Below are 25,826 nucleotides of genomic sequence, written 5' to 3' on the forward strand. Positions count from 1 at the left end.
CCACTGCTGTATTGTATGAGGTTGTATGAGCTCAGGCAATACTGCTATAGTCGGGGTTGGGGATTAGCTCAGTGGTAGAGAGCTTGTCTAGCAAGCTCAAGGCCCTGGGTTCGGTCCTCAGCTCCGACAAAAAAATAAAATAAAATACTGCTATAGAGATAAGACTGATGGCCCAAGTCTGTTCTCTCACTTACTCAAGAAGCTGAGGCAGCAGGAGGATCACACGCTCAAGGCTAGCATGGGCAACTTAGATTCTGTCTCAAAATAAAAACGTAAATGGAAAGCCTAGGTGTGACAGGACAGTAGAGCTTCTGCCTAGAGTCCCCCAGTGACTATGATTGAGTCCTTGCCTAGCAGGACTAAGGCCCATGACTCCATCTTCAGTACTGGAAACAAGAAAGAGATATGACCCTTTAAAACGATACATTAATTTCCTAACCTCAGCTACGGTGGATGTGACTTTACCTAGAAAGAGGAGTCGGATACGATTGTGCACATTATTAACCCCAGCACTAGGGAAGCAGAGGCAGGTAGATCGGTGTGATTTTGAAGCCAGCACTGTCTACATTGTAAGTTACAGAACAGCCAGGGCTACCAGTAAGACCCTGAGTCAAAAGAAGAAAGAAAAAAAGGGAGGGGGAGCCACCATAGGCCCTAAGATTATGAGGAGGAGGAGTTTTTAAGTACCTTAGGGCCACTGAGCTGGCTTGGCTGGTAAAGGCACTTGGTGCCAAGCTTGATGCCCTGAGTGAGAACCAGAACCAGAACCACCAGAACCTCCATGGTGGGAGAAGAGGACTGGACGCTTTTTTGTTTGTTTTGGGGACAGGGTTTCTCTGTGTAGCCTGGCCTTCCTGGGACTCAATCTGTAGCCCAGGCTGGCCTTGAACTCGAACTCAGATCCGCCTGCCTCTGCCTCCCAAGTGCTGGGATTAAAGGCATGTGCCACCACGGCCCGGCGGCTGATGAGAACTGACTCTTGAAATGTGTCCTCTGACCTATAACACACACGCTGTGGCAATGCCCCCCCCCCCAAAAAAAAAGGCAATAGTGGGAACACATAGAGTATTATCAAAATCTACCTCTCTCATGAGACTGTGCGGTGGCAGTGTCCTACAAAGCTACAACAAAAACCTCAGAGTGCCCCATGCTGAGGTAGTTTTGATGAACAGTTCTGGACTGCTAACATAGGCCGTGGTACCAGGAAGGCTTTAGCAGAGTGGAAGATGGTGCCCAATGTGGGGTGGTACCTCAAGGCTCTCACAGTCAAAGGCACACGTTTCAGTTCTTCTTAAACACAGTTTTCTTTCGGACTCTTTATTTATTATCCCAAGTAAGAAAAAATTTAAAATAAATAAATAAGATAAATACCCATAATAAATAAAAAGAAATCCAAAATGATATATCCCCAGCATCAGGAAGATTCAGGAAGCATAGCTGGGGCTTCGGCCCTGCAAAGGCCCCACCATGCTCAGTGGGTCAGAGGAGCCCACGTCTGGGGGCTCTGGCGCCAGGAACCCTGGTAGTTCCTGGGGCTGGTGAGACAGGCCTGGTACAGGCAGGAAGCGCACAGGTCCCCAGGATGCTGGGTCCTGGTTTGAAGAGTCCCTCTGGGGCAGGCGCAGGGGCAGGCCATGGGCTTCCGACTGGTACACATTGTACCCATCCTCAAGGAGCAGCTCCCTGAAGCTGCAGGCCCGGGGATCAAAGAGAGGCTGGAGGACAAAGGAAAGAGCCAGTGACCCACAGCACATTTCCATTTGCCAAGCCCTGACCCAAGGTCCAGCCCCAGACTCCTCGGTCAGACCCTGGGTCCAGACCTGAGCCAACTCCCCTCACACCTGGGGTTCCGGCCCCGGCTCCTCCCTCAATTTTTCTGTATTTAGGTTGGCAGTCTGCCCACCACCTTCAATCATATCACTTATTCGTCATGGGTACCAGACTGTCCCACTGTCAGCAGGAGCAGAGCCTGTGAGAGTTCATGTGGTCACGTACAGGGTTACAGTCCTGACACCTGGCCTCTTGGAAGGCCAGCCTGCCTTTCACAGGACTTGAACCAGTGGTGATCTGCCTGGGCCTAGTTTTCTCCCTTTGCAAACACAGACAATAGGACCATGGCCAAGGGAGAATGCAGCTCTGAGAGAGGAACAGAATGGGACTCACCGATCCGTACAGGGTTCCATCGGGCTGTTGGCAAAGAAACCTAGAAGCCTTGATACCCAGTATTTGAATCACCCCTGGCTTCAAGGCTTTGAGCTCCAGGAGACCTGTGGACAAAACAAAGACATTAAGGTTCTCTCTACACCTGGGAGGACCCAGGACCCCAGCCCTCTCACCAGACTCACTTTCTGGGCTGCGGTGTGTGGCGCCTACCACTGTGCCGTCCTCCCTGATCTCCAGGTGGGCTTCAATGTCCTGGTCGTCATCTGTGTAAAGGTGCCTCTGCCGGACTTGACCCCCAAACTGGAGGAGGGGGCTAGAGTCAGGAATGGGATGTGCCTGGCAGACCCCCAGTAGGAAGACAGCCAGCAGAGGGACCCACAGTCCCAGGACCCCAACTCTAGATTTCATCCAGTCCATCAATAATGCACTTCTCTATGAAGAGCCCTGGCAAGCAAGCGTCGGAGGGCGGTTGTCTGGAGCCGGCTTCTGACTTGGATGACTTGGATGGCCCAGCAAAGCAGGTGCAGGTTCAGACTGGAGCTCAGGTAAAGTGAAAGGCTGTGTCTCCAGTGGAATCCCCAGCTGACAAGATACTAAAGCTGTGTGGTGAATGCAGAAGTCCCAGAATTTATACCCAGACAGGCCCGCCCACGTGCCCTCCCCACTCCTGACGCGTGATATTTGACACACTTGGCAGAAACCTGAATTCCACCGTGGCCAGGGCAGCCTGGACAGATGATGCAATGGAGGGGGGGGGTGGTCTTTCCAACAGGGGTCTGAAGGAAAAGAACTGGGCATGGCCCCCTGGGTCTCAAGGAAGAGTGCTAGGGTCTGACTCGTGAGTCTGGGGGAGGAGGCAGGGGTCTGTGTTCCTGGCTCTCAGGGAGGAGGCTGGGGTCATCTGGCTCCTGGGTACAAAGAAGGAGCCCTGGGCCTCAGACTTTGTGTGTAAGCAACTGAATTGTGTAGTCCACCCTATTTGAACTTCAAGGTTCAAGGGGTGTTGGGGGGGTCTGAGTCTTTCTTTAATCATCGGGAAAGCTGCATCAACTGTGTGTGTGACAGAGGAGTCGCAGGTGGAAGTCTCCCAGCTGGCCCCAGGCCAGTCACCCTCAGCACCCCCTGCTCAGCACTCAGATGCTGTGCCGGCCTCCCTGACGCAATCCTAGGGTTTCTTTCAGGAGAGACAGTCCAGCACTGGTGCTCCCCAGATGCCCGGAGGGAATGGGTGGGGTCAGTCTCTTTCCCACCGAGCCAGGATCTGTGAGGGCGAAGAAGAGCTGGATGATTTCTTGCAGCCAAAGGCATGCTAGGGCAAATATCTGGGTCTGAAGGAAGAAGCCTGAGCAAGGGCCCTTGGGACTGAGGGAGGTCTAAGGGAGGAAGGAGGCTGGGCAATGGACCTTCCTTCAGGTCTGAGGCTGGCCTGAGTGAGCTTCGGTAGCTTGGAGAAATGATCTAATCTTGGAGCAGCCAAATGGAATTCCTGGGTCTTTGTAAGGTGTCAATACTCAGGTAAGGGCGAGGCTGTAGGGCGGACTCTGCATAATTAAAGGCTCAGGACACCAGGAGAGCTAAGGCCTTTGTCCCCAGCCACACCAGCTGCTTGCCCAGAAAGAAAGACAACCCTTTTCACCTCTTCCTAGTCAGAAAAAGTTACGTGCTCCATTTGCCAGTCTAGAAAGTAACAGCTTGGACTCCGGTCTTTAGGATCGCTCCAAAGAGGGGGGGTTTCGGGCGAAGACTGGGTGATGCGCACTCGACTACAGGCCGGTGCTTGGGTTGTGGCAGCTGGTAAACAGGTTCTTTATCCTCCTGGGAGGGCGCAGCTGGAGTGGATGGAGGAGGGGGCGGGTGTCCAGACCTTGCTCCACTGGGGCGTGGCTACTCCCGGAGTATCCAGGTAAGATAAGCACCGGAGAAGGAAACGAGCGTGGGACCCGAGCTCCCGGAGTCAGCCTTGCAGCCGGGCGCTACACCCCGGGTCCATGCAGAGGGTGTGGCAACTTCTGGGGACCAGTTGGGCTGCCAGTGATCCGAGAGCAAGGGGCAAGGGACAAGGGGCGCGGCGCCCATCCACCTGGGCGGAGGACCGGGCGTTGTGCCTCCCGCACCTGAGCGATCCGGTGAGGCGCCCAGCAGGACGCGGCTCCGCCTCCTGCTACCTGCCCGGCCCAAAGGGCGGAGGCTGCGCACCTCGGAACCGTGCCTTTCTCTCTCTTTCTCTGTCTCCCGCCGGCTCTCCAAGTCCTCAGCCTTCTCAGTCAGTTGAAGGAAGGAAGCCTAGAGGGGAGGGCTACAGAGCAGGGGCTCCCGACCTCCAAGAGCGGCCGATGAAGGCTCTATTTTGGGACTGGAAGCTCAGACTAAAAGAATCCGTTTGTACCACCAGCAAGGAGCTCAGGTTAGTCCATACTGGGCATGCCAGACCCCTGGAGATGAGGAGGGTATCCAGGCCACTCTAACCCTATCCCAGGCTTCCTCAAAACCTGGATTCCAATCCCTACCTTCCCCTAAGAATCTCTTCCCTCCTGCCACAGCGAGGCTCTTGATTCAGGAAACTAAACCAGTTCATAGTTCCAAGGTTCAAAGGCTCCTTCCTCCCGGGATGCTTGCAGTGGGCTTTTCAAAGCTTTTCAGCTGCCTTGGATTCACCCGAGCTTTTGTGTTGACCAAGCCTGACAGACTTGGGTTGAATCGTTTCTTTAGCATGTAACTGGTCCTTATGTGAGATAAATTTATTTATTCCTATCTCACAGGGAAAGTTATACAACATCCAGGTGCTTGCTTTTGCAGTTCTAAAATCCTCCTTACCTGGGCTTCCCCTGGCCTGTGGAGGTAGAATGTACCCCTTCCATATAGGTGCACCTGAGAAAGTAGTTGATGTGGTGTTCCCAGCAAGCCTTTGCAGCCACTCATTCACATGTCTCCTAACCCCATCCCAAGAGATTTAAAGCTTTACAACCCTGGATTTAGGCTCTCAACTTCTGACCCGGGAATTGCTCACTTCAGCTCCCAGAGCCGGAGTCCCAGACTCTTCGGCTCACACTGTGTGCCTTCTAATCCGCCTTCCCTTCCCACAGCCATGTGGACCCCCAGCCGGAGGCAGCTGTGCCTGGTCTTCTTGCTGGTCTGTGTGCTCTCCACCGGCTCCTTCTTTTTCCACCTGCATGGAAGAAACTTCTTTCGAAATGAGCTAACTCTCTCTCTCCTGTGTCCAGACTACCACCTGCTGAAGTCCCCAGTGGCCATGGTATGCCTGCCCCGCCCATTGCAAACAGTCAATGCCTCCCCTTCCTGTCCCGGACAATTCTCCTCACTCTCTGGGACTTGGACCATCTCCCCAGGAGGCAGGTTCGGTAACCAGATGGGGCAGTATGCCACATTGCTGGCCCTGGCCCAGCTCAATGGCCGCCAAGCTTTCATCCATCCTGAGATGCATGCCACCCTGGCCCCAGTGTTCCGCATCTCCCTGCCCGTGCTAGACCCTGAGGTGGACAGCCTCACGCCTTGGCAGCATTTAGTCTTGCATGACTGGATGTCAGAGGAGTACTCCCACCTGGAGGACCCCTTCCTCAAGCTGTCCGGCTTCCCTTGCTCTTGGACCTTTTTCCACCACCTCCGGGAACAGATCCGCAGGGAGTTCACCCTGCATGACCACCTTCGGGAGGGCGCCCAGCACCTGCTGAGCGGGCTCCGTCTGGGCCCCTCGGGCATCCGCCCTCACACCTTTGTGGGTGTCCATGTGCGTCGTGGGGACTATCTGGAAGTCATGCCCAATCGTTGGAAAGGTGTAGTGGGTGACCAAGCTTACCTGCAGCAAGCCATGGACTGGTTCCGGGCCCGACACAAAGACCCCATCTTTGTCGTCACCAGCAATGGCATGAAATGGTGTTTGGAGAATATTGACACAGCCCACGGTGATGTGGTCTTCGCTGGCAATGGACAAGAGAGTACACCGGGGAAAGATTTTGCGCTGCTTACACAATGTAACCACACCATCATGACTATTGGTACCTTTGGCTTCTGGGCCGCCTATTTAGCTGGTGGAGACACTGTCTACCTCGCCAACTTCACCCTGCCAGACTCAGAATTTCTGAAGATCTTCAGGCCTGAGGCAGCCTTCCTTCCCGAGTGGGTGGGCATTAATGCAGACCTGTCCCCACTTCAGGCTCAGGTTGACCCTTGGGAGCTAGACAGTCTTTTAAGATTGGTTTGAACCATCTAGAGTCATCCATTTGTATCTCTAGAGACCTGTGGCTTTTGGAATGTGTCTATGGTAGTGCAGGAGCTGGGGGGTGCTCATTTCCAGACTTGCAGGAATGTTCTAGAGACAGTACAACAGAACATCATTGTTTAATGGCCAGAGAAATCCAAGTTTTAGCCCTGTGAGGCACAGTCCTCTCCTCACCCACCCAGCTTACCTTCGTAGAACTTCTGCATTACAGAAGAGAAGAAACTCCTGACTGGCCAGCTGGCCTCCTGGGTTCCTGGAGCCATTCTAGGGGCCTTGGTGGCTGTGTCTGAGAGCCTGGTCCTGTGAGTGCACAGCACACTTCGGGTCCTGCCAGCACTGTAGAAGGTGAAAAGTGTATGCAAACACAGGACCGCTCCAGTGCTGCAGACACGGAATGATGAGAGATCCTTTAAAGAGCTAGCTAGCATCATGTCAGAAAGATGAGAGCTTGAGCAGACCTGAATTCTGCCCAGCTCCTTGGCCCCAGAGAAACCTCACAGACTTATTTAGGGTTGGGAGAGAGTAAATGGGCTAAACTATGGGAGAGAGGAGAGAGGAAGGGGCTGCTGAGGGGCTGCACTTGCCGGAGCAGGGTCTCCTAAAAATCCAGGGACTTTTTTTTTTTTTTTTTTTTTTTGATTTTTCGAGACAGGGTTTCTCTGTGTAGCTTTGTGCCTTTCCTGGAACTCGCTTTGGAGACCAGGCTGGCCTTGAAATTAGAGAGATCTGCCTGGCTCTGCCTCCCGAGTGCTGGGATCAAAGGCGTACGCCACCACCGCCCGGTGGGACTTTTTAAAAAAGAGCAGGAAACTTAAAGAAATAGATTAGCCCTGAGTTTAGGATCAAGGATTTCTTCTCTGATGCTACAGGTCCCCTGGGGTCTGTTTTCTGGAAGTGACCAGGCTTATAGAAAACAAGGGTGTGCCCCTAGGCTCACAAAGCCACTAAATCTGGCCTTGAGAAGGTCCATGGGTTGGGGATTTAGCTGAGTCAGTGGTAGAGTGCTTGCCTAGCAAGCCCAAGGCCCTGGGTTCAATCCTCAGCTCAAAAAAAAAAAAAAAAAGTCCAGGGTGAAGGGTCTGAAGGTGTTCCAGACCCCTGAAGGCAGCTTAAGGCCCAGCAGGAGCACAGGCTCAGAGCAAGAAGGATGGATGTTTGACTCAGCTGTCCGGTATCCTTGATGCTTTTTTCAAGAGTGAAGTTTCCTTAGATAGCATTTAATCTAATCTCAGGGAGTTTCTGGGTACCTTTCCCCAGTTTGGCCTATACAGGCTGGAGAGAGGGCGCTGTGAATTAAAGAGTCACATCAGCAATCCATGTGTCTGAAGTTTTTGGTGTACTGCATGTGTGAATGTGTAACACAATGTGTGAGCGTGTGTGTGTGTGTGTGTGTGTGTGTGTGTGTGTGTGTGTGTGTACCGGGGGACATTCATGACTCATGGATACTGTACATACTCAGACCTGGCAACCTTTGTTGCTAAGTTTGTGGTCCATTTTCCCTTAGTACCTTTCTCTGGAAACTTCAGTATTGGCCACCAGACCTATCTTGTGTTTGTCTTGAGACGTCTCTGTAGCCCAGGCTGGTCTAGAACGCAGTATGTAGACCAGGCTGGCAGGGAATTCGTGGCAATCTTCCTGCTTCAGCCTCCCAAGTGCTAGGCCTACACGTGTGGGTCACCAAGCTTGGATCCAGATCTCCCCTTATCGGGGTTTGAGGTGAGAAGACAAGAATATCTCTATTGAACTACATTTCCCATGCTGTGGGACTGGTCATAGAGAAAGAGAGAAGCTCCAGTGCCTTCTGGGAGTTGTAGTCCTAGTTTAGAAGACTAGCCACTTCCCACATCTTCTTATCTGGATGCCAAGGTTTCTGGCCAGCCAGAGGGCGTCCTGCCGTAAACTTGGGGGGCAATGAAGACCAGAAAGGAGGCCAGAACAAGTCCGCGGCTTCCATTCCGTAGGTGCTGGGAAAGTTCTACGGAAGGGCCGCCACCCTGTGACGTCACGGAGGGACGGGCGGGGCTGCTTTGTTGCACTCCAATCAAACCTAGAGTTGGACTTCTGGGTGGGGCCAAAGAGAGTCCTAGGAAATATTTCTAAGGGAATTGGGGTCCCCCACGTGGGATGTGGCCCAAGTGTTTTGTGAAGAAGGGGCGACCGGTAACTCTCGGAGCCAGTAGAAAAACCCTAAATTCTTCTCCCCAGTATTCCAAGAAAAACCTTAATCTTAGTCGTGATAAAGTATCTGGGCGAAGCATTAGCGCCTGAGGGCACAAAGTTGAAGAGCCGCTGTTAAAGAGTGTTATTTAAGGTACTGGGGGCTTGAGAAGAGTGTGTCCTGAAAGTTAGGGGTCTCGGTCTTGAGGGAGAGTCGACAGGTACTCCAGAAACTGGGAGATGGTTTGGAGGAATGCTGAAGTTTTTGTAGGACCTTCAGATTCAAGGATTTAGGATATTTATTTATTCTGAAGACCTTTTTAGTTTGTTAGTTTTAATTAATTAATTTGGCGACAATTTCAAGTAGGCCACGGTGGTCTTGACTTCCTCCTGCCTCAGCTTCCTAAGAATCGACCCCGGCTTTTGATAGTTTATCTGGTTTTGACTGTTGAATAGATGTCTAGTCTACGGTGTCACGGGCTTGAGCGTCTGAATGTCGATCCAGTACAGGCTCAGAGCTACATGAGTGTGGGGGAGTTTTGGAGTTAGCCCATGGGTTGAAGTTTGAATGGGGCAAGGTTGGGGATCTGGTTTAATAGTTTGCAGGAATGCAATGAAGACCCTAAGTTGTGAGGTTTCCTGGGCTGGGGGACAGTCTGAGTTCACATTTGGGTCTCTGATTAATGTCTCATTTTCACTTGGGAATTTCCCAAAGACCCTCGTATTGAGCTTTGGAATCCTCTAAGACTGTTTTTGGCTTCTGTTTAGTGTCCACCCCGCCCTTGACTTGGGGTGAGAAGATCCTCCAGCGGTGCTGGCGAGCTGGGCGCTCTGGCCTCCATGGGGCCGCGTTTTACACTCTTGCTGGTGGCTCTGGCCGTGTGTCCGGCGAGGCCCTGCATCATATGCGACCCGTTTGTAGTGGCTGCGCTAAAGACTTTGGAGCAGAGTTACCTGCCTGGCCACCTGGCACCCGAGCATCATGAAAACGTAATGAAGAGGGTGGTGCAGGCAGTGAAGGACTTCAAGGATCTGCCTTTGAATCAAGATACCTATGTGGGGGCCGTGGGTAAGGAGCACAGGCCAAGATGCAGACCTCGGGATCCTGGGAGAAGAAGGGCTGGGGCCAGAAGTCCTGACATAGGCTTTCCTGAGTTTAAGAATGGAAAAGTCACTGGGCATAGTGGTCCATGTCTTTATCCCAGCACTTGGGAGGCAGAGGCAGGTGGATCTCTGAGTTCAAGGCCAGCTTGTTCTATGTAGTGAGTTCCAGGACAGCCAGAGCTAGTGGGACCTTGTCTCAAAAAAGAAGAAAGAAAGAAGGGAAAAAAAAGTGGAAAAGTCTTGGGATACAGAATCATAGAGTCCCTCCCCATAGCTTACAATATTGGTTCTCCCAAGATTTTGTGATAAAAAACAATTCCCAAAAGGCAATGAGCTGTTACCTCTTTAACCAGGCCTCTCTTTGCCCAATGGCCTCATGGGAATTATAGTTTCTATGTAGCGGCAAGCCAATGACACAGAAAAGCTGGACTCTGGTGTTCTATGTCTGCCCTCCACACACAGATGAGGACACACTGGAACAGGCATCCTGGAGTTTTCTGAAGGATCTGAAACGTATCACAGACAGTGATGTAAAAGGTAAATGTACCAGAGGATGAGGCCAGAACCTCTGAGAAACTGAGGTCGGTGATGCTCAAAGCTTCAAGCCTTTGCTTGAGTGACATTCTAGCTGTGCCACGTCCTAGTCATGTGGCCTTGAATCTGGGGCTGGGCCGCCTCTTCAGCCCTAAATGTGGAAGATTACAATCATCTCCCTTTCTCAGTGGCTTTGAGGATTAGGATAATTAACAGAGCCAGACAGTGGTGGCACATGCCTTTGATCCCAGCACTGGAGAGGCAGAGCTAGGCAGCTCTCTGTGAGTTCAAAGGCCAGCCTGGTCTACAGGCACCAAAACTACACAGAGAAACCCTGTCTCAGGGGGAAAAAAAAAAAAAAAGATAATTAACAGATGTGCATTTCATAACCCGGTGGCCCAGCGCTGTGTTCCGTGCTTGTTCTTCCCTGGAGGGCTAGAGTGTGGAATGCCCGTGAAGACAGGCGGGGCATCCCTGTATCAAAGCTACTCAGGGGGCTGAAGCAGGAGGATTGCTTAAGTCCAGGATTCCAGAGCAGCTGCGGCAACGTAGTGACATCTTCTCAAGCCAATAAGAAAGAGAGGTGGAGCTGTTGGTGGTGGTGCAGGCCTTTAAATTAATCCCAGCACTGGGGAGGCAGAGGCAGGCAGATCCTTGAGTTTCAGGCCAGCCTGGTCTGCACAGAGAGTTCTAGGACAGCCAGGACTACCCGATGAGATTCAGAGAGGAGAGATAAATGAGAGGTGGGGTATGCTGGGGCATGCTTGAAGGTGGTGACAGAAAGATTGGGTGTTCAAGGTCACCCTGAGCTACACAGTGAGTAGGCCGCATGTAGTACCTACAGCATATGGATTGCTTTATTACACCTCACTTGAGTCTGGAGAACACCTTTCCTGGCTCTGCTTCCTCCTAGGAGAGCTCTTTGTAAAGGAATTATTCTGGATGCTCCGTCTGCAAAAGGACATTTTCGCCACCCTTGCTATGCGTTTCCAAAAGGAAGGTGAGGGAGATGGGAGTCCAGAACCCCAGCCATCGGCTTCCTTAACCCTCTCCTCCGTCCATGCCCTCAAGAACACCTCCCCCAAGCCCTTCCCCTTTGTGCCTAAAAGCTCCTAAACCTCAGACCTCTGCTCAGCACCCACTCCCATTAATTTAGAAAGAAATAGCCTGTAATCCCAGCGCTTGGGAAGCTGAGGCAACCTTGGGCTACACAGGCTGAAAGATAGAAAGAGCCTGTGATCTTGGGACTTGGTGGGTGGTGGCAAGAGATAAAAAGTCCAAGGTCATCCATCCTCATTGACAGAAAGTTTGAGACCAGCCTGGGCTATAAAGACTCCTTTCTGAAAACAAAAACAAACCTGCTTTTCTTTCTCTTCCTTCCCTCCTTTCCCACTTCGGAGGCAGTTTATTGTCCCAACCAATGTGGTGAGTCCAGTGTGCATAATCTGTTCCTCTTGCCCCAGGAGCCTCCCCCATGGGTGATTTTTACTCTCCTTCATTTGAGCTCTCCAGCTTGGACTTCTTAGGCAGTGGGTGGCATTCTAGGGGGTGCTAACACTTGCTGTGAACAGCTGCCCCAGCCCTTGACCTTGCCAAATTCTCCTTTTAGCCCCACCTCTTAGTGGGAGAATACAACTTTAACCTTCGCCCTTCAGGAACGATGTTGCAGACTCTGATCTGGTGTAATAGGTGTGAGAAGCAGGTCCACTCCTGTCGCAAATCCATGGATTGTGGGGGTGAGCACATGACCCAGCCCGATGGCCTAGTGTGAGAGGGTGGGGACCAGGAGAGAGGCTGCACCGAAGGGTTCCCCCAGAAGTAGCCACAGGCCTTCCTTTTGCACAGAGCGCCGGATAGAGGTGCCTCGATTGGAAGATATGGTCCTGGACTGCCAGCTCGGTTGGCATCATGCTTCTGAGGGACTTACGGATTACAGTTTTTACAGGGTGGGGACATCCAACTCCTGTGACCCTTGACCCTAAGTCTGTTAGATTTGTGTGAGCCCCCTGTCCCCTGCCCTGAACCCGACCCTCATGGCCAGTTAGAGGTGTCCTCTACTGACCCCCAGAGAGATCCCACGCCCTAACGTGGGCCTTTCCCATCCTAGCCACGACACCACGAACGGTAGGGGAGTCTATGATGTGTCCTGTCATGATTAGGGAGATCAGTAGTCCTGATTCCTGCCTCCCCTGCACCGAGGCCCTGTGACCTTCTCACCCCTCTACTCCCCCAGTCCCCAAGTTCCCCAGGCCTCTGTGACCCCTTGAGCTTGGGTCTAGGTTTGGGGGAACAGTTCTGAGACCTTGCTGTCCAAGGGGAAAGAACCCTACCTGACCAAGACGATGGTGGGTCCAGAGGATGCCGGCAACTACCGCTGCGAGCTGGGAACCATCAACTCTGGTCCTGCCACCATCATTCATTTCCGTGTCATAGGTCAGTGTGGGGTGTTGAAGAATGGCGTTTGGGAGGGGAGACTCTCTGGAGGTGTGGCCTCACCCATGGGACTCGATTAACTATGGGAAGGGCCTCCTTGCTTTGGGTGTGTGGCTTCGGCTATAACCAGTCTGTGGTAAGGGGTGTGGCCCCCCTATGGAGGTGTGTTTTCTGGTCATGGAGGCGTGGCTTCTTGCCTAAAAGGTTGCCTTAGGTCTCAATTGGACTTACTGGGGTGCACCCATCCCCTAGAGAGGGCTAGAATTGTGGGGTAGGCATGCCTTTACCAGCTGCTGCCAGGACTGCCTTTTGGCTCTCCGTCAGTATTGCCCCAAAGGACAGCAGAAGAAAAACCGGCACCAAACATCATAACCCAGGAGGAGGAGGAGGAGGTGGCCCCTGGACATGTGACTGCAGAGACCCTGGAGCCCGTCATTTCAATGGCCAATCACCTCAAACCACCGAGAGCTGCGAAACACCACCGCCTCTTAATCCTGTTGATCCTTGGCCTCATAATTCTGGTGGCCAGCATCATTGTCTCGTGAGCTGTCCGCTGGGAAACTTGGAGGAAGGGTGGGGCTTAAATGAAGTGGACTTGTACGAAGGGGAGAGACTTGGATAACAGTCGAGTAAAGGCTTGGACCAGAGATGGGCTTTGGGAGGGGGCATGGCTTGGAGAGGGGAGTGGAGGGCCTGTGTAAGAGTGGGGCCTGAAGGGGGAGAAGCAGGATTTGAATGGAGATGTAGTCTTGGGTAAGGAGAGGAGATTGAATAGAAGGGTGTGGACAAGGGCTTGGATGGATGGATGGACGGACAGATGGACGGACGGACGAGGCTTCAATGAAAGGACAAGGCCTTATGGAGAAGATTTGGAGGGGGCTGGGCTTGGGAAGAGGGCAGGGCTTCCAACAATCCAGTGCTGGCAGAGGACCAGAAGCTACTGAGCACTTTCCTTTGGGGCTCATTTAGGAGGACAAGGCTTGTGTAGACTGTGAGGTTAGGTTTGTTGGGGTCTAGGAAGAGTGCACTTCACTCAACCCATGATCTAACATGGTTCTATGAACTCCTGGCCCACCACAGGGTACTTCACTTCAAGAAAGCTAGAGGTAAATCCAAGACCTCAAGTTTGGACGTGAAATCCTCAAAGTCAGAATTCAAGTCGTCAGATCAGGAAAGGTCCTCTTTCCAGCCGGAGTCATCCCCTCCGGTAGAATCGAAGCCCTCTCAGGGTGATAGTGTTGCCGAGGACACCGAGGACAAGGGCGAGGAATCAGAAAGCTAATAAAGATTTGACCTGTTGTCTCCGTTTCTGACTTACTCTTGGGGACTGGTCCTGACTCCTGGCTCCAAGAGAGGAGCAGCTGGAACATGGGACCTCCCTCTGCCGGGGGCCCATGAATGGTGGGCCCAGAATCAAGGCATAGGCCAGGGCCAGCCCTGCCCCATCTCCTCCCCCAGGCCCGGTCTCCTCACAGGACGCCCCCTCCCCGCTCTTCCTGCCGGGCTTCCTCTTGCCTTTTCCTGTCCCCCACCCAGTGCTGGGAGCCCGGGCAGAGGAAAACACTTTTCAGAGGGATTGGTACTTAACGGAGGCCAACGGCACCAGGGCCTCCGGGTGCTACAGGACCCGAAGCAGGGTAAGAGCCACAGCAATGACCCATCCAGGGACCTAGGAGTTCACTGTTCCAGCCCTCTAACTCCCTGGAATCCAGGAGCTGGAATTCTCTCATCCGTTCCCACCCGCCTCCCGTGGCCTTAGCACTTGGGGCCTTACCCTCTCCCCTTAGGGCCATGCTATCTGGTGAACGAAAGGAGGGCGGAAGCCCCCGCTTTGGGAAACTCCATCTCCCAGTGGGCCTGTGGATCAATTCCCCAAGAAAGCAGCTGGCCAAACTGGGGCGGCGCTGGCCCAGCGCTGCCTCTGTCAAGTAAGTGATCAACCTCTAGCATGCCTGCCATCTGTCCCTGTTTTATCACTGAGTCATGCCAGGGACCCTAAAAGATGGGCAGTGGTTCCTGTCCTAAACAGACGAGCGAGCTGGAGCGGGTGGGGTGGGAATGGCAGTGGAGTACAGTGACATCTAGATGCAGGGAGGGAAGAGCTGGGCCAAGACATGGGTCAGGCCGGATGGGCACTGGGACGAAACACTCTAGGCAGGCCCAGGGATTGGATTCACTTTCCTTCCTCCCGTCTCTGTTCACCTTGGAATTCCCTGCCAAAGGTTCTATCTTTATTAATCATATTGCGAATCTCTTTTACCTCCACTCTTCCCACCCCACCATCTTGGTTTTCTGCCCCCACCCCACTACTCCTGTCTGTGTCCCCCCTCTCTCTGGGTCTTTGTCTCTGAGTTCCTGCCCCCCCTCTTTCTTGGTTTCTGTGTCTTCGGCCCCTCTCTCGGGGTCACTTGCTCCGGGATTGTCTCTGCCTGTCTCTCCGCGTCTGTCTGTCTATCTGTCCTCTCTGCCCACTCGTTCCTCCTCAGGTCGTCGTCCTCCGACACGGGGAGCCGCAGCAGCGAACCCCTGCCGCCGCCGCCGCCGCCGCACGTGGAGCTGCGGCGCGTGGGCGCGGTGAAGGCGGCGGGGGGCGCGTCGGGCAGCCGCGCCAAGCGCATCTCGCAGCTGTTTCGGGGCTCGGGGGCCGGCGGTGCCGGGGGCCCTGGCACGCCCGGGGGTGCGCAGCGCTGGGCCAGCGAGAAGAAGCTGCCTGACCTGGCGGCGGGGGTAGCCCCGGAGCCCCCGCTGCCCACGCGCGCCGCTGTGCCCCCGGGCGTGCTCAAGATCTTCGCGGCCGGGCTGGCGTCGGGCGCCAACTACAAGAGTGTGCTGGCCACGGAGCGTTCCACGGCGCGCGAGCTAGTGGCAGAGGCGCTGGAGCGCTACGGGCTGGCGGGCGGCCGCGGAGCGGGCGACGGCGGCTGCGTGGACGCCTACGCGCTGTGCGACGCGCTCGGCCGGCCCGCGGCGGGCGTGGGCGGCGGCGAGTGGCGCGCCGAGCACCTGCGCGTGCTGGCCGACGCCGAGCGCCCCCTGCTGGTGCAGGACCTGTGGCGCGCGCGGCCGGGCTGGGCGCGGCGCTTCGAGCTGCGCGGCCGCGAGGAGGCACGCCGGCTGGAGCAAGAGGCCTTCGGGGCTGCGGACCCAGACGGTTAGCCGGGGAAGGGTACAGACGCCTGGGGCGGGGCCTATACGGGGGGAGGCGTGGCCCTGGAGATATGGGGGCGGGGCAATTAAGGGGGCGGGGCATGAGCTAGAAGCAGGGCTAGTAGAGGTATAGCTTATTTTATTTTAACCAGACTAGGATTCTGCCATGTAGCCCAGGATGTCCTTGAACGCTTGATCCCCCAGCCCCAAGTAATTACAGTACACCACCACACCTAGCCCGGCCATTCCTTAATTCTAGGTGAAGATTCTATGTAATAACGTATATAAAGGGCTTGGTATATGCTTAATAAAGATTAGGGAAATAGAAGAAAAGTAACCCCTCAAAAGAATGGAAATAATGTCATCCCTTCTCTGACAACCGACCAAAACACAAAAACCTTTACTGAGCACGCAGAGTGAGCCACACGTTTTTGGTCTCTGGTGTCCATGGACAAGCAAAGTTTCCAGTTTCTCAGATCTTACAAGCTTAGTGGAAAACGTGTTTATTCATTAAGCTCCTTCCATGGGGAGCCTACTGTGTGCTGGGGCCTAAGAACTGTTAGAAAGGTGGGTGTTTCCAGCTTCCTGAGGACAGTTTTCATTGTTGATGCCTAGACGGGTCCCTGACACACAGGAGCTGCTCCCTGAACGCTTGTTAAAAGAATGATTTTCTAAGCTGACAACTCCAAGTTGGAGTCAGGTGAAACTGAGTTACTGAGCCAGGGAAGAGCCTCTGTGTTTTCCAATTTCCCATAGGCACCAACGCCCCATCTTGGCGGACACAGAAGAACCGGTCTCGGGCAGCATCTGGTGGGGCGGCTCTGGCCAGTCCAGGTCCAGCGTCAGGATCGGGGACCCCCACTGGGTCTGGGGGCAAGGAGCGGTCTGAAAATTTGTCCCTGCGTCGCAGTGTGTCTGAGCTGAGTCTGCAGGGGCGGAGACGACGGCAGCAAGAGCGCAGGCAGCAGGCACTTAGCATGGCCCCAGGGGCAGCTGACACCCAGATGGTACCCACAGACCCCGGAGACTTCGACCAGTTGACTCAGTGCCTCATCCAGGCACCCAGCAACCGTCCCTACTTCCTTCTGCTCCAGGGCTACCAGGATGCTCAGGTTAGCACTATCTCCCTACGCACAGAGCCACACCAGACATAGCAGGCTGACAAAACCACACACCAAGAACACCTTGGGTTGAGGCCCTCTCAAGTATAGTGACAGTTCCTACAAGGTTCCCAAATAGGAAATCGCATGGGAGGAGCTGAGGTGTAGGTCAGATACAAAGACCCCGTTTGAGAGGTATAGTGAATGTTTCTTTTCATTCAGAGGTGAAAGAAAATACAGTCTTTGGTCAGAGGCCAGTCTGTTATCAAAAAGACACCGCTCACAAACATCTGTTCCTTGAAGGAAAGTCTGTCCTAGGTCAGGGACATTTTTGGTATCTAGATCCTTGTTCTGGAAAAGGCAGAGAAACAGACTAGTAATACATTATAAAGGCTCACATGGGAACCATCTGACTCCTTGTTGAGGGAGGCAAGAGGCACTGAAACCTGTATGAATTTTTATTTTTGCAGTATTGAGGGTTGAACCCAGGCCCTGCACCTGCTAGCAAGGTGCTCTCTCTCTGAGCAAGGCCCCCAAGCCTTCACCGGTGGGTTCTAGGCAGGCGGTGTATTGGTGAACCATTCTTGCAGCCTTTGAACTTAAGAGATAGGAGCTCCATCGGTTGCCCAGGCTGGTCTTGAATTTATGATCCTCCTGCTTCAGCCTGAGTAGTTGGTGAGACATACCTGCACCATCCAGGCCACATTTCTATGTTTTAATAATGAGAACCACGAGAACATGAGCAGTAGGTTTGGTTTAGGAAGGGGTGCATCCAGTTTTAAAGATGGAGGTGATAGCCCACTATTAACCCAGGGTCTTCTGCAGTTTACCTCTCCATTCAGTGGATGAAATGAGGCATGCTGTAGGAAGGGGACTCTGCAGCGTGTATAAGCATTTCTGAGAAGGGCCACGGTCTCTGTGGAGGTCTCTGGAGACGCTTACTTTGGGAGGGAATATTGAGAGCTTCCATAATGGACAGTGAGCATCTTTGAACTCCAACCTGAGAAAGGAGTCATGGATGAGTCCATTGTAACATTTGTTTCCTTGGGAGTGAGTCCACCACTGGTGGAAATAAACAAAAGCCAGTTGTAGAGAGATCCTTTTGAAAGTGCTCCTTCACTGGACAGAGATCATGGAATCCTCTTGCTTGGTTCATGGGATATTTCTATGAAGACATCCATTGCTTGCCTGGGATTTTGATAGAAAGGAAAATACACTGAAGAATTGACAAGTAAGGCTATGGATGGGAGATGCCAAGTTCCTTGGAGAGGTCTGCTCAGGATGGCTATGGAAGCCCCTGTCTGTGGGGGCTGTATGGCACAAAGGTACTGTAGGAACGGCACAGTTCATTCAGGAGAGTTGAGAAGACAGTTTATTGGAGAACAATCTGTTTGGAAACCTCTTTGAGCCAGTAGAGTTATTACATGTGCATTTGGTGTGAGGGTGTCAGATCCCCTGGAACTGGGATTATAGACAGTTGTGAGCTGCCATGTGGGTGCTGGGAGTTGAACCTGGGTCCTCTGGAAGAGTAGCCAGTGCTCTTAATGGCTGGGCCACCTCTCCAGCCCGTGAAAGGTCTTTTTTAAAGGGGTAGAGCTAGTCTTCAGGTAAAAGCACCCACTCCCGAGACTAAAGATCCGAGTTATACCTCGGGACCCACCCACAGTGCAGGGAGAACACCGATTCACAAGTTATCCCTTGACTGCTAGAGGAACGCTGTGGCGCTGCCCCCCACCCCAGCTTTCTTTTCCCCAAAAACGGATGAAGCCGCAAAGTGTCTTGGAAGAGGTTATTCATGGGCAAGGGAGTCCTTTGAGAACCCAGGAAACCTCCCTTGAGGTTTTCATCACTTAGAGGAGGTGTGGTGGAGTGAGAGTCTAGTGTGGGTAAGGATTCTGTTTGGACAAACCCATCTCCACCGTCTGCTTTCCTCTAGGACTTTGTGGTGTACGTGATGACCCGAGAGCAGCACGTGTTCGGCCGAGGTGGACCCTCATCGTCCCGCGGCGGGTCCCCAGCCCCATATGTGGACACCTTCCTCAACGCTCCAGACATCCTGCCGCGACACTGCACGGTGCGTGCGGGCCCCGAGCCCCCGGCCATGGTGCGCCCATCCCGGGGCGCCCCGGTGACGCACAATGGTTGTCTTCTGCTACGCGAGGCGGAGCTGCACCCTGGAGACCTGCTGGGCCTGGGAGAGCATTTCCTGTTTATGTACAAGGACCCCCGCTCCGGGGGCTCTGGGCCCGCTCGTCCACCTTGGCTGCCTGCGCGCCCCGGGGCCGCGCCACCCGGGCCGGGCTGGGCCTTTTCCTGTCGCCTTTGTGGCCGTGGCCTGCAGGAACGCGGAGAGGCGCTGGCCGCCTACCTGGACGGCCGCGAGCCGGTGCTACGGTTCAGACCACGAGAGGAAGAGGCGCTGCTGGGCGAGATCGTGCGCTCTGCAGCCTCAGGCGCAGGGGACCTGCCCCCGCTCGGGCCTGCCACTCTGCTGGCCCTGTGTGTACAGCATTCGGCGAGGGAGCTGGAGCTGGGCCATCTGCCGCGCCTGCTGGGCCGCCTGGCCCGGCTCATTAAAGAGGCCGTTTGGGTGAGTGGGGCTCCCTGTCCCACAAGTCTTTCTGTGGCCCCCACTCTTTCCCATCAACAGCCACCCACCTGCTCCACAGGGCATTTCTGCCATATTCCTGCCTTCCCCATAAGTTTTCCATACTTATCTCTTCTACTTCAACCAGCTCGCTCTCTGTTCAAGCCTTGAGCAAGTAAAACTACTTTTTCCATGATGCTTTGAGATGGGCTGAGCTAATGGCACTCATGGAGTACTGGATTCATCCACTGTGCTTCAAGAACTAACTACCTTTGGTTTCAGATTTGTTTAGCAGTACTGGGTTAGATCCCAGGTCTTATAGCATGCCAAGCGGGTTCTCTACGGCTGGGACCTCTGCCCAGTCCCTCATTGATGGGTTCTGGGCAGGTGCTCTAATGTTAGCCTCATCCTCAACCCCTCATGGAGGGCCTCTAGACAAGCACTACACCCTGGGCCACACCCCAGCCCTCTTTTTAGTTCTTATTTTGAGAAAAGGTTTCACTAAGTTGCCCAGGCTGACGAACTTAAGATCGGTCTTCGTCAGTCTCCCCTTTGGAGCTGTGGAATCATGGAGGAGAGCATTCTGGGATATGGGGGAGGTGCCATTGGATGAGAAGCATGGGAACTGCATGGGTCAGCCCCTTGGGCCTGGAACTTAGTAACGACAACAAACTAGGAAGATCCATCCGTGGGACCAACACTGTAGAAGTAACAGGAAGGGATAATCCAGAATGAGGGGGGATGTCTCATTGCATGAGGGTCTAGAGAGGTCAGAGATTTTCTTGGGAGTAAGAGGAAGCCCCAGGAGAAGGGAGAGAAGTCAAGTAAGCAGAGATTACTTGTGACTCTAGAGTTAGAATGGGAGAACAGTGCCCGGTGACACATACCTGCCATTCCATCCACAAAAGAGTCTGAGGCAGGAGGATTGCACGTTCAAGGCCTGCCTGAGTTACAGAGAGAGTTTAAGACCAGTGCCTGGGCAACAGCGAGACATTATCTCGAAATAAAAAGTTAGAAGGCCTGAAGGTGGATGTGGTGGCATACCCTTGTAATTCCAGCGCTTGGGGAGGGCAAAGGCAGGAGGATTGCACTGTTGGGGATCAGTCAATGCTACATGGAGAGACCCTGTCTTTAAAAAAAGGTGTGTATGTCTGTGACACTGGGAAGGTGGCTCAGTGGGTCAAGTGCTTGCCTCCTAAGTCTGAGGTCCAGAGTTCAGATCCCCAGAACCCATGTAAAAGCTGGGCAGACATGGTGGCCACCTGTAATCCCAGCAACCAGAAGGCAGAGACAGCATTCCCTGGACAAGATGGCTAGCTAGACTAGCTGGAATTAGCAGGTTCCAGATTCAGGGAGAGTCCCTGCCTCAGCACAGTGGAGGAGAGTGAGAAAGGAAGATACCCAACGTAACTTCAGGCCTCTACACATACATGTGCATCCACACATAGGGAAACAGTGAAATAGCTATGCAACACACAAGAAAGGGGCTTTTAGGCAAACCAAGGTGTAGAGTCCTGATCCCCGCAATCCAGCCTCCTTACATTGACTCTTATCTTACTATTCTACAGGAAAAAATTAAAGAAATTGGAGACCGCCAGCCAGAGAAGTAAGAGAAAGCTGGGCGCACAGATCTGGAGGCTCACGGGGTTGGGACTAGAGCTCAGTGCTCCATGGTGCCTTAGTACAAGTTCTGTGGCATCTGCGAGTGGGGAGACTCAGGCCTTGGAGTCTGGTCTTTATATTAAGGATTAAGCAAAAGTCCTAGGGATCTCTTCTCTTTCCTCAGCCACCCAGAGGGAGCGCCTGAGGTGCCTCTGACTCCCGAGGCTGTGTCTGTGGAGCTGCGACCACTCATACTGTGGATGGCCAACACCACAGAGCTGTTGAGCTTCGTGCAGGAGAAAGTTCTAGAGATGGAGAAAGAGGCTGACCAGGAGGGTGAGCTCAGGCCCAGGACCACTTTGCCTTCCTGTCAAACCTTGAACCTGGACACCTAGGCTCTAGCAGCCAGCCTCTGTCCCCTCTCACCCCCAGGCCTGTCCTCAGACCCACAGCTCTGCAATGACTTGGAACTTTGTGACGAGGCCTTGGCCCTCCTGGATGAGGTCATCATGTGTACTTTCCAGCAGTCTGTCTACTACCTCACCAAGGTGGGCCTTGCTCCTGCTTCCCTTTTGAAACTCTCTTGCTTTCTCTTTAACTGACATTGTCTTGCTCTGATACCACTTCCTTTGGGCCCCAAGAGTTCTCTGTCCTTGGAGTCACTTCCCGTCTCTCCCTAGTTCTTTGCTCTTGTCACGCTACTTCCTGTAGCTGACATCACTTCCTTTTGGTTCACTTCCTGTCTTTGCTATCCTCAAGTCTTGTCCAGGTGAGTAGTTCATTTCCTCTATCAATCACTACTTTTTTCAAGCTTACACTTTTGAAGTTTACTGTTAAGTTGTGTGTGTATTTACATGTATTTGCTGTATCTCTGGCTTCACTTCCCTTATCTGAGCCTAGGGTTTTGTTTTTGTTTTGTTTTTTTTCACTGAAGTATTCTTGTGGGGCTTGATTTTCCCCTCTACCACCTTTGACCTTAATATTGCTGATTGGACTAACCAGGGCTTCGGCTGTGGTATGCCTGATTCTGCAAAATAAGAGAGAATCCCCCAAAATGCACGTGGCTCTATAGCCTCCTGGAGTGGCCTTGATGGCGAAGCCCTTGCCTCTGAGGCTGTACTTCCTGTATGTTTTTGGCAAGCATACTCTTATGTCTTCTTTGTCACTGACCTCATTTCCTGTCCTTGGTGTGATCACACTTCCCATTGGCTGGCTGCCACCCGACTCCAGTCCTGGACTCTCCATTCTTTCAATCTCTTTTGGAAATTCTGGTCAAATATTTCTTTGATTGAAGAAGGCACTTTTTTGTTCAGTGTCCTGTCCTACCTAAACTATCTCTGTGAGAACTACAAACCCCATAATGCAGGAGAGATGCTCTTAAAATATCTAAGCTACTTCCTGAAAGCATTTCTCAGGACAAGTTGTTCCAGGAGACCTACTGCCTGATAGAAACCCACCTACAAAGTAGGGATTTGATCATGGAGCCCCATGGGAACGGTGAAGGGAGAATGGACTACAACTCCCAGAAGCCCTTTATTGAATACCCCATTGTCTTCATTGGCTGTCACCCTGAAGTTTTGTTTTGTTTTGTTTTTTTGCCTCTGTGTCTCCCCAGACTCTTTATTCAACACTTCCAGCTCTCCTGGACAGTAACCCTTTCACCGCTGGGGCCGAGCTGCCAGGGCCCGGTGCAGAGCTGGAGGCCATGCCGCCTGGACTCAGGCCTACCCTGGGTGTGTTCCAGGCAGCTCTGGAACTGACCGGCCAGTGTGAGCTGCACCCTGACCTCGTGTCCCAGACGTTTGGCTACTTGTTCTTCTTCTCCAATGCATCCCTTCTCAACTCACTGATGGAACGAGGTGAGGGCTGGGCTGGGAGCAGCCAGAAAACACTCGGACCCAATCCAGGCAGACATTGGATAGCTTTTGGGTAGTTCAGCTTTGGGCAGCTTGGTTTCCAGTCAGACTTTGACTGCGAAGGAGGTTCATTCAGTGCCTCTCATTCCTTCCTACACAGGTCAAGGCCGACCTTTCTATCAATGGTCTCGAGCTGTCCAAATTAGAACCAACTTGGATCTCGTTTTGGATTGGCTGCAGGGGGCTGGGCTGGGTGACATTGCCACCGAATTCTTCCGGAAACTCTCCATTGCTGTGAACCTGCTATGTGTGCCCCGAACCTCCCTGCTCAAGGTGACTCCTGATGGCTCTACCTAACTTTAACCTTTGATTCTTCAGCCCAGCCCAGTCATCCTCTGTAGTCAGCCTCTCTGGGACCCCGAGTCATCTCCAGCCCTAGATTAGATGCCATGATGGACCTGGCAGCTATAGAAATTAGTATCAAGAGTGACTGAACAAAAGTGTCTGATGGTAGTGGGACTTGCTGGAGATGGCTCCCCACGTCCTTCTCTTCGACATGTTGAGTCAAAGTCTGGTTTGAGACTGTGGAAAATGCTGGTTCAGCACTGAGTATGAACTGCATGCTAGGAACTGTGGTTAACAGTAGCAACAGACATCCCTTTCAAAGTAAGAGTATCGACTGACAGTTTTTCAGAGAAAACTGTACCAGGTAGATCACATAATCTTTTGTTTTGTTTTTAAGATCGTATTATGTAGCTCTGCTTGACCTGGAATTCACTCTGTAGACCAGGCTGGCCTTGAGCTCACAGAGATCCACCTGCCTCTGCCTCCCAAGTGCTGGGATTAAAGTGTTTATTACAACATTGGACCTTCACTTAAAAAAAAAAAAAGATTTATCTTATTTGTACGAGTGTTTGCCTACATGGATATATGTGCACCATGTTCATGAATGCCAGAAGAGGGAGACAGACCCACTGGAACTGGAGTTAGAGACCATGTGCGTGCTGGGCACTGAACCTGGGTCCTCTGTAAGAGCAGCAAGTGTTCTTAACTGCTGAGCCTTCATTCCAGCCCCTTAATTTCACTTATTTATGTCTTATTACAGTATTGGGGATTGAACCCAGGGCCTTGCACATGCTAGGCAAATGCTCTACCATTGACCTACATCTCCAGGCCTCTTTTTACTTTTAAAATTAGAGATAGAGTTTCACTATGTTGCCCAAACTGGCCTTGGACTTTTGAATCTTCTTGCCTTAGCCTCATAAGAAGCTGAGATGGGGCTGGAGAGATGGCTCAGTGGTTAAGAGCACCGACTACTCTGTCAGAGGTCCAGAGTTCAAGTCCCAGCAACCACATGGTGGCTCACAACCATCTGTAATGAGATCTGGCGCCCTCTTCTGGCCTTCAGGCAGAATACCGTATACATAATAAATAAATAGATAGATAGATAGATAGATAAATAAATAAAAAATAAATAAGCTGAGATGTTGGCCGGGCGGTGGTGGCACATGCCTGTAATCCCAGTACTCAGGAAGCAGAGGCAGGCGGATCTTTGTGAGTTCGAGGCCAGCCTGGTCTACAGAGTGAGTTCCAGGACAGGCACCAAAACTACACAGAGAAACCCTGTCTCAAAAAACAAAACAAGAAAAAGAAGCTGGGATGTCAGGCCTTCTGTGCTGGGCCCAGCTGTGACCACAGACTTCTAACTTGGTCTTCCCCCAGGCTTCATGGAGCAGCCTACGGACTGACTACCCCACCCTGACTCCTGCTCAGCTCCACCACCTCCTCAGCCACTACCAGCTGGGTCCTGGCCGTGGACCACCTCCATCCTGGGACCCACCACCTGCAGAAAGAGATGCTGTGGATACAGGTATGCAAAACTAGGCTAACAAACATTGAGGCATTTTCTTTCTTACCCAGGATTCTGAATGAGAATCTGGGCCCTTTCTTTTCCCAGAACCTAAAATTGCTGGATCCAGATGCAGCAAGACTTAAAGACTAGGGGCTGAGATTGTAACACAGTAGTAGGGCTTAACTTACTCTGGAATCCCTTCCCAGTATGCTAAGAAGAGTTCAAGTGTTTAATTATGTTTTACTTAGACTTAATCCCCTAGCCTCTTCCCTCCACTGACCTAACCCTAACCCAACTTACATAGGAATTGGGCTCCTCTGTCCTTAGAAATCTTCCAAGATTTCCCAGCCCATCCTCAAGGTTCCAGGGACCCAGCTGCATAGCTTAGTAATGGTCCTTTTATTCCTAGTCATGTTTTGGGACCCAGAGAACCACATTGGATGCTGGGATTTGCAGTTCTTTCTTCCTTCAGGCGCTAGGCCACCTCACACCCATGCTGAGTCTCTAACTCGGTCTTCCTCGTACTCACAGGAGATATCTTTGAAAGTTTTTCCTCCCACCCTCCTCTCATCCTGCCCCTGGGCAGCTCGCGCCTGCGCCTCACTGGCCTGGTGACAGATGACGCATTGCACCGAGAACTACGCAGGCTCCGTCGCCTCCTTTGGGATCTTGAGCAGCAGGAGCTGCCAGCCAATCACCGCCACGGACCCCCGGTGGCTGCGACGCCTTGAAAACCAATGACAAAAGAACGCGCGAAGCTTGAAACTGCATCAGTTCTTATGGGAGCCCGCCTGGGCGCAGAGCATTCTGGGAGTCGTAGTTTTCCCGCGTAGACCGCTGGGAGGTTGAGTTGTCTGGGAGACTATGGGACTGTGGGAAGATGGGCTTGGGGTGTGAATGCCAAGAAGTAATAAAAGTATCTGTGGTATTGACCTTGCTTGTGAAGACTTGGGAGCCTTAGAGAAGATGGTTTTTAAGGTAGCAGGGCCTATGCTTGAAACATTGGGTGTCTGCCGAGTTTGGGGAGATATTTCTAGCAATGGCCTCAGCACGA

General features: G+C 52.7%; 4 protein-coding genes across 5 annotated transcripts; 3 read left to right on the forward strand and 1 right to left on the reverse strand.

The window, feature by feature from the left end:
• Window positions 1-1,424: 1,424 nt before the first annotated feature.
• On the reverse strand, window positions 1,425-2,580 carry Fgf21 (fibroblast growth factor 21). The gene is made up of 3 exons (XM_036184489.1): window positions 2,346-2,580; window positions 2,164-2,267; window positions 1,425-1,715 (listed from the first exon to the last, which is right to left on the reverse strand). Exons 1-3 carry the CDS (start codon window positions 2,578-2,580, stop codon window positions 1,425-1,427), a joined length of 630 nt encoding a protein of 209 aa, XP_036040382.1.
• A 2,668-nt stretch (window positions 2,581-5,248) lies between these two features.
• Window positions 5,249-6,382, forward strand: Fut1 (fucosyltransferase 1 (H blood group)). Its single transcript, XM_036176966.1, has one exon. It carries the CDS (start codon window positions 5,249-5,251, stop codon window positions 6,380-6,382), a length of 1,134 nt encoding a protein of 377 aa, XP_036032859.1.
• A 3,015-nt stretch (window positions 6,383-9,397) lies between these two features.
• Window positions 9,398-13,927, forward strand: Izumo1 (izumo sperm-egg fusion 1). Its single transcript, XM_036176771.1, has 9 exons — window positions 9,398-9,626; window positions 10,124-10,198; window positions 11,109-11,195; window positions 11,600-11,620; window positions 11,851-11,931; window positions 12,041-12,141; window positions 12,475-12,628; window positions 12,953-13,169; window positions 13,709-13,927. The coding sequence occupies exons 1-9, from the start codon at window positions 9,398-9,400 to the stop codon at window positions 13,908-13,910; spliced, it is 1,167 nt and encodes a 388-aa protein (XP_036032664.1). The 3' UTR covers window positions 13,911-13,927.
• A 238-nt stretch (window positions 13,928-14,165) lies between these two features.
• On the forward strand, window positions 14,166-25,705 carry Rasip1 (Ras interacting protein 1). Of its 2 annotated transcripts, none has more exons than XM_036172099.1 (12): window positions 14,166-14,265; window positions 14,416-14,556; window positions 15,115-15,779; window positions 16,532-16,887; window positions 18,812-19,465; window positions 21,031-21,068; window positions 21,249-21,400; window positions 21,497-21,612; window positions 22,680-22,923; window positions 23,081-23,253; window positions 24,643-24,790; window positions 25,304-25,705. In XM_036172099.1, the coding sequence occupies exons 2-12, from the start codon at window positions 14,420-14,422 to the stop codon at window positions 25,501-25,503; spliced, it is 2,883 nt and encodes a 960-aa protein (XP_036027992.1). In that variant the 5' UTR covers window positions 14,166-14,265; window positions 14,416-14,419; the 3' UTR covers window positions 25,504-25,705. The 2 variants fall into 2 exon arrangements, with proteins under 2 accessions (XP_036027992.1, XP_036028001.1); XM_036172108.1 differs by having other exon boundaries at window positions 21,509-21,612.
• Window positions 25,706-25,826: the final 121 nt, after the last annotated feature.

This window comes from Onychomys torridus, chromosome 1 (assembly GCF_903995425.1).
Source record: "Onychomys torridus chromosome 1, mOncTor1.1, whole genome shotgun sequence".
In the NCBI taxonomy this organism is placed as follows: Eukaryota; Metazoa; Chordata; class Mammalia; order Rodentia; family Cricetidae; genus Onychomys; species Onychomys torridus.

Coding starts and splice junctions, on each gene's coding strand:
- Fgf21 (XM_036184489.1), bottom strand. CDS start 2,580: ATGGACTGGATGAAATCTAGAGTTGGGGTCCTGGGACTGTGGGTCCCT. Junction 2,268..2,345: donor CACACACCGCAGCCCAGAAA/GTGAGTCTGGTG, acceptor TTTTGTCCACAG/GTCTCCTGGAGCTCAAAGCC. Junction 1,716..2,163: donor ATGGAACCCTGTACGGATCG/GTGAGTCCCATT, acceptor TTTGTCCTCCAG/CCTCTCTTTGATCCCCGGGC.
- Fut1 (XM_036176966.1), top strand. CDS start 5,249: ATGTGGACCCCCAGCCGGAGGCAGCTGTGCCTGGTCTTCTTGCTGGTC.
- Rasip1 (XM_036172099.1), top strand. CDS start 14,420: ATGCTATCTGGTGAACGAAAGGAGGGCGGAAGCCCCCGCTTTGGGAAA. Junction 19,466..21,030: donor TCATTAAAGAGGCCGTTTGG/GTGAGTGGGGCT, acceptor ACTATTCTACAG/GAAAAAATTAAAGAAATTGG. Junction 22,924..23,080: donor CAACTCACTGATGGAACGAG/GTGAGGGCTGGG, acceptor CTTCCTACACAG/GTCAAGGCCGACCTTTCTAT.
- Izumo1 (XM_036176771.1), top strand. CDS start 9,398: ATGGGGCCGCGTTTTACACTCTTGCTGGTGGCTCTGGCCGTGTGTCCG. Junction 11,932..12,040: donor CAAATCCATGGATTGTGGGG/GTGAGCACATGA, acceptor CCTTTTGCACAG/AGCGCCGGATAGAGGTGCCT. Junction 12,629..12,952: donor CATTCATTTCCGTGTCATAG/GTCAGTGTGGGG, acceptor GCTCTCCGTCAG/TATTGCCCCAAAGGACAGCA.